Source organism: Symphalangus syndactylus, chromosome 6, assembly GCF_028878055.3.
Source record: "Symphalangus syndactylus isolate Jambi chromosome 6, NHGRI_mSymSyn1-v2.1_pri, whole genome shotgun sequence".
NCBI classification, from domain to species: domain Eukaryota; kingdom Metazoa; phylum Chordata; class Mammalia; order Primates; family Hylobatidae; genus Symphalangus; species Symphalangus syndactylus.
Window position 1 is genome coordinate 58817033 of NC_072428.2, and position 10427 is coordinate 58827459.

Below are 10427 nucleotides of genomic sequence, written 5' to 3' on the forward strand. Positions count from 1 at the left end.
GGATTACAGGCGTGAGCCACTGCACCCATCAGTAAAAGTAACCTTAACTGCTGAAATGACACTTGAAAAAAAAAGCAAAACTAAGACTAGAGACATAATGATAAATAGTAAACAACTACTTTTTTAAATTGCATTAACAAAATCTACCATCAGCCAAGCACAGTGGTTCATGCCTATAATCCCAGTACTTTGGGAGGCCATGGTGGGAGGATAGCTTGAGGTTGGAAGTTCAAGACCAGCCTGGGCAACATAATGAGACCCCCATCTCTACAAAAAACTTAATAATTAGCTGGTGTGGTGGTGTGCACCTGGAGACCCAGCTACTCAGGAGGCTGAGGCCAGAGGATGGCTTGAGCCCAGGAATTTGAGGCTTCAGTGAGCTATGATTGTGCCACTGTACTCTAGCCTGAACAACAGAGTTAGACTCTGTCTCTAAAATTTTTGACCACCATCTCCAGCTAATTCTTTGTATTTCTTATAGAGATGGGGTTTCACTACGTTGCCCAGGCTGGTCTCAAACTCCCGAGCTCAAGCAATCTGCCTGCCTTGGCCTTCCAAAGTGCTGGGATTACAGGTGTGAGCCACTGTGCCCAGCCCTGTCTCTAAAAATTAAAACAAACAAAAACCTACCATCTCTTACTTGTCCTATGATAGCTTCTTAAATTGAACTCCCCATCTTCACTCAGGCCCTTCATTAATCTAGCTTTCACATTGCAGCCAAAATATTTCTAAATCACGAATGTCATATTTCCCTTTTAATTGGCCTCTGCCCTCTGGATAAAATCCAAAGTACTTAACATAGCCTAAAAGATCTTTTTGGATCTCGCTTATTCACCTTTTCAGCCCATTTCTCACTATCCTCCCACTTGTTTTTGTCTCACTCTACATTCACCTTTTCCCTCTGCCTGCAACACTCTGTATGAGGTAGGTTCTTTAACTCTTACCATTTCACCAGTGGCTTAGAGAAGCAGCTTGCCCTGTCACATAGCCAGTATGTAGCAGAGCCAGATTCTAATCAGGGCAGTCTGACTCCCTAGCTATGGCTCTTAAACCACCGAATACTTCCAAAGTTACTTGTTATTTTCTCTGCAAATCCTTCCTGACCTCAAGGCAAAATAAATCTTTAATTTGTCCATTTCTATCTCTAATGCCACCATGCCAATTCAAGTCACCATCTTCTCTCATGTAGACTTTCTCAAAGGGTACCTAGCATTCCTGACTCTACTTCTCCCTCCTCCAATCATTTATGTGGGAGCCAAAAAATATTTTATAAACGCAAATCATTTCCACTGAGCTTATAAAATCAAAATCTAAATTTTTCATCCTGGCTTTATAAGCTCCGGCATGATTTGGTGCCTATCTTTCCAATTTTACTGTGCATGTTTCTGCCTCTGTTGCTTATTCCATGCCAGCTACACTGGCCTTATCATACTTGCCCAAATAGGCCAATACTTTCACACCACAGGGCCTATATTTATACAGTGTGCTCTTTCAGGTAAGTTCTACACACCTGCACACAACACATACTCTGCATGGATGGCCCTCTCACTCACACTTTAGTCCTCCAATTATGTCAGTTCCTCAGAGACATTCTCCGACACCCAATCGAAAGTACGTCTTCCTTCTTGGTCCCCTGATAGGATCCTGTTGTTCTTCTTCCTTTTTTTTTAGATGGAGTCTCGCTCTGTCACCCAGGTTGGAGTGTAGTGGCGCTATCTCAGCTCACTGCAAGCTCTGCCTTCTGGGTTCATGCCATTCTCCTGCCTCAGCCTCCCCAATAGCTGGGACTACACGCACCCACCACCACACCCGGCTAATTTTTTGTATTTTCAGTAGAGACGGGGTTTCACCATGTTAACCAGGATGGTCTCGATCTCCTGACCTCGTGATCCGCCCACCTCAGCCTCCCAAAGTGCTGGGATTACAGGCATGAGCCACCACGCCCAGCCTCTTCTTCCTAATACTTAATCTAAATTGTGGTTATGTAACTACATATTTGCATTGATTTGTTTCTTGTACTGTTACACTTACTGAACTACATACTTCACAGGGCTAGGGATCATATCTATTTTTTCCTCCCTTCTAGCCTAGCAACAGTACCTGGTACATAATAAAGCAATTAGTAAATGTTTTGTTGAATATATCTGCATTTATCCTGTAACTTCCCTCTCACATCCCAGGGGTTTCCGGTTTCAGAAGCAGAGCATTAACTACAACTAAAAACATTCCTTTTTAAATATATGAAGTGTTTCATAAATTTGCATACTATCCTTGTGCGTGGACCATGCTAAGCTTCCTGTATCATTCAATTTTAGTGCAGGCATACCTTAGAGATATTGTGGGTTTAGACCACCATAACGAAGTGAAAATCTCAATAAAGTGAGTCACATGAATTTTTTGATTTCCCAGAGCATGTAAAAGTTATGTTTACACTGGCCAGGCACAGTGGCTCACACCTGTAATCCCGGCACTTTGGAGGCCGAGGTGGGTGGATCACAAGGTCAGGAGATCGAGACCATCCTGGTTAACATGGTGAAACCCCGTCTCTACTGAAAATACAAAAAAAATTAGCCGGGCTTGGTGACAAGCGCCTGTAGTCCCAGCTACTTGGGAGGCTGAGGCAGGAGAATGGCATGAACCTGGAAGGTGGAGCTTGCAGTGAGCCGAGACAGCGCCACTGCCCTCCAGCCTGGGCGACAGAGCGAGACTCCGTCTCAAAAAAAAAAAAAAAAGGTATGTTTACACTACATTATAAAGTATGCAATATTATGTCTAAAAAGACAGTGTACAACTTCCTCTTAAAATACTTTATTGCTAAAACAAAGCTAATGATCACCTGCGCCTTCGGCAAGTCCTAATCTTTTTGGTGGTGGAGGATTTTGCTTCAATGTTGATGGCTGTTGATTGATCAGGGTTATGGGTGCTGAAGATTGGGGTGACTGTGGCAAACTGTTTTTTTTTTTTTTTTTGAGATGGAGTCTCACTCTTGTCACCCAGGCTGGAATGCAATGGCGTGATCTCGGCTCACTGCAACCTCCACCTCCTGGGTTTAAGTGATTCTCCTGCCTCAGCCTCCTAAATGGCTGGGATTACAGATGACCACCACCACACCTGGCTAATTTTTGTTTATTTAGTAGAGACGGGGTTTCACCATGTTGGCCAGGCTGGTCTTGAACTCCTGACCTCAGGTGACCCGCCCGCCTCAGCCTCCCAAAATGCTGGGATTACAGGCATGAGCCACCGCGCCTGGCAAGACTATGGCAATTTCTTAAAATAAAACAACAGTGAAGCTTGCCACACCGATGGGCTCTTCCTTTCACGAAAGATTCCTCTAGTACGCAACGCTGTTTGATAGCATTTAACCCACAGTAAAACTTTCAAAATTGGAGTCAATCCTTCTTCTCAAACCCTGCCACTGATTATTAACTAAGTTTATATAATATTCAAAATCCTTTGTTGTCATTTCAACAATATTTACAGCATCTTCATTAGCAGAGTGCATCTCAAAAGAAACCACTTTCTCTGCTCATCTATGAGAAGTAACTCCTCATCCACTCAAGTTTTATCATGAGATGTCATGCAGCAATTCAATCACATGCTCAGGCTCCACTTCTAGTTCTCTTGCTACTTCCATGACATCTGCAGTTACTTCTTCCAATGAAGTCTTGAACCCCCTCAAAGTCATCCATTGGAGTTGGAATCTAATTCTTCCAAACTCTTGTTAATGTTGATATCTTGACCTCCTCCCATGAATCATGAATGTTCTTAATAGCATCTAGAATGGTGCACCGTTTCCAGGTTTCAATTTACTTTGCCCAGATACATCAGAGGAATCACTATCTATGGCAGATACAGCCTTATGAAATGTATTTCTTAAATAACAAGACTTAAAAGTCGAAACTGATTGGACATGGTGGCTCACGCCTATAATCCCAGCACTTTGGGAAGCCAAGGCAGGCAGATTGCTTGAGCAAAGGAGTTCAAGGACAGCCTGGGCAATGCAGCGAAAACCCATCTCTACTAAAAATACAAAAATTAGCAGAGTATGGTAGCACACACCTTAAGTCCCAGCTACTTGGCAGGTTGAGGTAGGAGGATTGCTTGAGCCCGAAAGGTGGAGGTTGCAGTGAGCTGAGATCATGCTACTGCAATCCAGCCTGAGAGGCAGAGTGAGACCCTGTTTCAAAAAAAAAAAATAAACTACTCAACTGGCTGCAGAATAGATGTTACATCAGCAGGCATGAAAACAACATTAAGGTTGGGCACAGTGGCTCATGTCTGTAATCCCAGAACTTTGGGGGGCAAAGGTAGGAGGATTGCTTGAGCCTAGGAATTCCAGGCCGGCCTGGGCAACACAGTGACCCCATCTCTCCAAAAATAAATTTTAAAAAAAGGCTGGGCATGGTGCTCATGCCTGTAATCCCAGCACTTTGGGAGGCCAAAGAGAGCAGATCACTTGAGGCCAGTAGTTCAAGACCAGCCTGGCCAATGTGGCAAAACCCCATCTCTACTAAAAATATAAAAATAAGCAGGGCATGATGGTGTGCACCTGTAATCCCAGCTAATCGGGTGGCTGAGGCAGGAGAATCGCTTGAACTCGGGAAGCTGAGGTTGCAGTGAGCTGAGAGAGTGCCACTATATTCCAGCGTGGGAGACAAAGCGAAACTCCGTCTCAAAAATAAATAAATAAGGAAAAAAAAAAGAAAAATAATGGCTGGGTACGGTGGCTTGTGTCTGTAATCCTAGCACTTTGGGAGACCAAGACAGGTGGATTGCTTGAGGTCAGGAATTTGAGACCAGCCTGGGCAACCTGGTGAAACCCCATCTCTGCAAAAAATACAAAAAGTTAGCTGGGCATAGTGGTGTGCACCTGTAGTTCAAGCTACTTGGGGAGCTGAGATGGGAGGACTGTTTGAGCCCAGGAGGTAGAAGCAGCAGTGAGCTGAGATCATACCAGTGCACTCCAACCTGACAAAGTGAAACACTGTCTCGAAAAAGAAAAGAGAAAGGAAAAATATTGACCAACGAGGTGGCTCAGGCCTGTAATCCCAGCACTTTGGAAGGGCTCACTTGAGCCCAGGAGTTCGAGATCAGCCTGAGCAACACAGTGACACCTCATCTCTACCAAAAAGAAAGAAAGAAAAAAAACCAAAACACACACACATACATAGATAGATGACAGACAGATAATAGAGAGAGAGAGAGAGAAAATATTAGCTGGGCATGGTGGCATCTGTCTTTGTCCCAGCTATTCGGGAGGCTGAGGGAGGAGGATTGCTCAAGTACAGGAGATTAAGGCTGCAGTGAGCCATGATGGTGCCACTGTACTTCACCCTGGGAGATAGAGCGAGACCCTGCCTCTAGAAAAAAAAAATGTTTCTGAGCAGTAGGTCTCAACAGTGGGCTTATTCAGTAAACCATGCTGTAAATAGATGTGCTGTCATCCAGGGCTTTGTTGTTCCATTTATAGATCACAGGCAGAGTAGATTTAGCATAAATCTTAAGGGCCATCGGATTTTTAGAATAGTAAGTGAGAAATGGCTTCAACTAGATGTCCTAGATGGCATCTTTCAAGATAAGTCTGTTTCTTCTACCTTGAAAACCTATTGTTTAGTGTAGCCACCTTAATCAGTGAGCTTAGCTAGATCTTCTAGAAAACTTACTGCAGCTTCTACATCAGCACTTGCTGCTTCACCTTGTACTTTATTACGGAGATGGCTTTTTTTTTTTTTTTTTTTTTTGAGACGGAGTTTCACTCTTGTTGCCCAGGCTGGAGTGCAATAGTGCGATCTCAGCTCACTGCAACCTACACCTCCCAGGTTCAAGTGATTCTCCTGCCTCAGCCTCCCGAGTAACTGGGATTACAGGCATGCTCCATCACACCCAGCTAATTTTGTATTTTTAGTAGAGACGGGATTTCTCCATGTTGGTCCTCAGGTGATCCAACCGTCTTGGCCTACCAAAGTGCTGGGATTATAGGCATGAGCCACCGCACCCGGCCGATGACTTCTTTTCTTAAAAGAACCTCTGCTAGCTCCCAAATTTTCTTCTGCAACTTCCTCACCTCTCTTAGGCTTCAAAGAATTGAAGAGTTAGGGCCTTGCTCTGGATAAGGTTTTGGCTTAAGGGAATGTTATGGCTGGTTTGATCTATCCAGAGCACTAAAACATTCTCCATATCATCAAGGTTGTTTCACTTTCTTATCACTTGTGTATTCACTGGAGTAGCATTTTTAGTTTTCTTCAAGAACTTTTCCTCTGCACTCACAACTTGGCTGTTTGGCACAATGGGCCTAGCTTTCAGCCTGTCTTGGCTTTCAGGATGCCTTCCTCATCAAGCTCAATCATTTCTAGCTTTTGATTTAAAGTCAGAGATTTCTAGCTTTTGATTTAAAGTTAGAGATATGTGACTCTTCCTCTCACTTGAACACTTAGAGGCCACTGTAGGGCTATTAATTGGCCTAACTTTATTATTGTAACTCAGTCAATAGGGAGACCTGAGGAGAGGGAGAGAGATGATGGAACAGCTGGTTGGTAGAGCAGTCGGAACACACAGCATTTATTAAGTTCACCATAGTGTTGCCCCAAAGCAATCAGAATAGTAATATCAAAGATCACTGATTACAGATCATCATAACAAATAGAATAGTAATGAAAAAAGTGTGAAATATTTCAAGATTTACCAAAATGTAACAGACACAAAATGAGCACGATGTTAGAAAAATGGCATTGATAGAGTTGCTCAATGGAGAGTTACTGCAGCCTTCAATTTGTAAAAAAAAATGAAAATGCAGTATCTGTGAAGTGCAATAAAGCAAAGTACAAAAAATGAGGTATTCCTGTACATGTGCTGCCAAAGTGAGCGCTATACACATTCTTAACCTGGACCAAGAGCAGGTATTCAAAATAACAGCTCTGGCCAGGCATGGTGGCTCATGCCTGTAATCCCAACATTATGGGAGGCCGAGGCAGGTGGACCACTTGAGGTCAGGAGATTGAGATCAGCCCCCGGCCATCATGGTGAAACCCCGTCTCTACTAAAAATACAAAAATTAGCCTGGCGCGGTGGTGCAAGCCTGTAATCTCAGCTACTCCGGAGGCTGAGGCAGGAGAATCATTTGAACCCAGGAGGCAGAGGTTGCAGTAAGCCGAGATCGTGCCACTGTACTCCAGCCTGGGTGACAGAGTGGGACAAGACTGTCTCAAAAAAAAAATAATAACAAACAAAAAAAACAACTCTGAGGATACATTTCTAGCCTGAGGCAACTAAAGCAAGAAATATCTTCTTATGCACAGACCTACAGTTAATCATTTTACTGAATCTACATACACATTCCACTTATATGATTACATATACACATCAGTATGGACTTATATATGACTCTCCCATATTCAACAAGAGATAACTAAGAGCCTGAATCAAAGCATACCAATAAAACAAACTCTAAACTGGGAAGTGGGAGGGAAAGGAAAAAACGGATGAGGGAGAAAAAGAAAAAAGAGGAAGGATGAAGGGAAGGAGGAAGCTAATATTAATAAATATTGAGTACCTACTGTATACGCACCACCATTTGATGGTTGCTTCTTGGTTTCCACGCTTTCAGTCTTGGCCCATTTTTTACACAGCAGTCTAACTGTGGTCTTCGAAACCCTGTGTTATCTGTCCCCTGTGCACCCCATCCTGTGCCACTCCTCTCCCTCAATGCTCCGCAGCCACAAGGGGCACTTTCTGTTCCTAGAATGCTCTGACTTCTTTCCTGCCGCAGGGCCTTTGAACTTACTCTTTCCTATGCCTGAACTGCTTTCCACATCACTTATTCTTTTTCATTTTTTGAATTTCAACTCAAACATCACCTTCTAAAGGAATAGCGCACAGCCACTTAGTAACCCTCTATTTCCTTTACCACAATCTGAAACGTTCCTGTTTGTCTAGGTCCACCCACCAACTTCGAGGGCAAGGACCAGCAATGTCTTGCTCACCACCGCATCTCCCAGGAGTTAAAACGGTACCCGGCGCCTCAGGCGTCTGATAATACTGGCTGAATGGCTGTTGGAGGCAGAGGTTCTTAAATGCCTATTAAGGATGAGGACCCTGAGGTTCAGAAACGTTAAAGTGATTTGTTCCAAATCAGACAGCGCCAGGTCTGAACCTAGCTAGCTGGGGCTAAGTCAAGTAACAACTGGCGAAACGGAAAGCTTAGCGAAGGCAGGGTAGCGACAAACACGACCTAAAGTTCCTTCTGTTCATACCCAGGGATATCCACACCTTTCTCTCCCGCCCTGACCGACCGCGGGGCCTCCCCGCCCAGCCCCTGGCCGTGCGAGTCCCTTACTATGTGGGGATGAGAAGGCATTTGAGGAGAGTCACCCCGAGCGCCAAAGCCGAAAACCAATTGCCAGTACCCGTGGCAATTGTGAGCGCCGCCATCGCTGCGGCACCCCACGCTTCCTACCAACTTGATCCACATCCGGGATTCCGCGCATGCGGAGAAAGCCCTCTGAAGCGGTGCCCGCGAGCTGCGCGCATGCGGCGAGCCGCGCAGCCAGTCCGAGGACGGCAATCAGCTATTTAAACTTCCCGCCCACCTTTTCTTTATAGCTGCGTCTCCCCTGGGGCCGGAAGGGCTCCTGCGCAGGCCTTTTGTAGCCACTTTTAAGTTTTATCAGCTAGTTCATACTTGCGTTGAAAAAGTGGTCGTTTGCGCTGGGTCATCACTGTGTAGTATTGGGGATACTTAAGTGAGAAAAAAACTTAACGGTAGAGACGTTCACGCACTAGTGGAGAAGCCAGGATTGTTGCCCTAGAGTTACAGCAGATAAAAGTACCTGAGAGAACTGCGGGGCTCCCAACCTGGACGCCTGCACCAGAGTATTAAATCCAACTAGAGAATGGCATGTGCAAAGATACAGAGGTGAGAAACACTGTGTTTTTAGAACTCTGAGCGAGGCTCTTGGCTCAGCTCCTGCTTGAGCGGAACCCTTTCTGGAAGCAGGGTGGAGGCTAGTCCTAACGCTTAATGTACAAATAACCTACAGTTCATGTTAAAATTCGGATTCTGATTCATTAGGCCCAACAAACTCGCAGATTGCGTAAAGACTGAGGCACATGCAATTTAATTAGGCTTGTCTCATTATTTTACTGTATGATCTTGGACAAACTAAACTCTAAACCTCAGTTTTTATTTATTTATTGAAAATAGGAGATTAAAATGGTTTCTGGCCGGACACGGTGGCTCGCACCTGTAATCCCAACACTGGGAGGCCGAGGTGGGCGAATCACCTGAGTTCAGGAGTTTGAGATCAGCCTGGCCAATATGGTGAAACCCCGTCTCTACTAAAAATTAAAAAAAAATTAGCTGAGCATGGTGGCGGGCGCTTGTAATTCCACCTACTCGGGAGGCTGAAGCTAGAGAATCGCGTGAACCTGGGAGGCGGAGGTTGCAGTGAGCCAAGATCGCGCCATTGCACTCCAGCCTGGTCAAGCCTCAGGCCTGTTTATCCAAGATGCTTTTAGTCTCAAAAAAAAAAAAAAAAGTTTCAGCCTCATAAAGTGGTCGTGAGGATTAAATAAGAATGCATGTAAATTGCTTGATATGATTCCAGGACAGAATAAATGCTCAATAATGTGTCAGATCAGTTAATTATCTTGCTGAAAGATGCACAGCAAGTAGGTGACAGTGTCACTTCCTTAATATGAGTTTATGCCCTCCCACAGCTTCAACTGCCACCCATGTGAATATGATTCACAGATTTCTAGCTCAGCACTCTTCTCTCACTTTCAAACCCTGATCTCCAGTTGGCTATCTGACCTCACGTAGATGTTTTTGTCTTGTTTTTGAGAGACAGGGTCTCATTCTGTGGCCCAGGCTGGAGGGCAATAGTGCAAACACAGCTCACTGCAGCCTCGATCTCCTGGGCTCAAGCAGTCCTTCCCACCTCAGCCTCCTGAGTAACCGGGACCACAGGGATGTGGCAACGTGTGTGTGTGTGTGTGTGTGTGTGTGTGTGCGTGTGTGTGTGTGTATGTGTGTAGAGATGGGATCTCCCTATGTTGTCCATGCTGGTCTCAAACTCCTGGGCTCAAGTGATCTTCCTGCCTCAGCCTCCCAAAGTATTGGGATTACAGTTGTGTGCCACCATGCCCAGCTACTTAGATGTTTTAAAGGCATTTTGCATTAATTTTCTGTTTCTGCTGTAACAAATTACCATAAACTTAGTAGTTTAAAACAACACAAATTTATTCTCGTACAGTTCTGTAAACCAGAAATCTAAAATCAGCCTCACTGGACTAAAGTCAAGGTGTAATTTGGATTGGTTGCTTCCAGAGGCTCTGCAGGGAGATTTTCTTGTCTTTTTCAGCTTTTAGAAGTTGCCTGCATTCCTTGGCCCCTTCCTCACATCATTCCAGCCAACTTCCATCCTTACAAT

General features: G+C 44.6%; 1 protein-coding gene and 1 non-coding gene across 25 annotated transcripts in view; both read right to left on the reverse strand.

Moving 5' to 3' along the window:
- The window catches only part of ALG8 (ALG8 alpha-1,3-glucosyltransferase), a 39298-nt gene extending 30730 nt beyond the window's left edge, over nt 1–8568 (reverse strand). For 14 of the 24 annotated variants that reach the window (XM_063641431.1, XM_063641422.1, XM_063641437.1 and 11 more), the window contains exon 1: nt 8333–8472. In XM_063641431.1, coding sequence (XP_063497501.1) covers nt 8333–8467 — 135 coding nt within the window. In that variant the 5' untranslated portion in view covers nt 8468–8472. The other 10 variants (XM_063641430.1, XM_063641424.1, XM_063641432.1 and 7 more) reach the window with 7 other exon arrangements.
- On the reverse strand, nt 2235–2337 carry LOC129485533 (U6 spliceosomal RNA). Its single transcript, XR_008658679.1, has one exon. It is a non-coding gene; the product is annotated as a U6 spliceosomal RNA (small nuclear RNA).
- Nucleotides 8569–10427: the final 1859 nt, after the last annotated feature.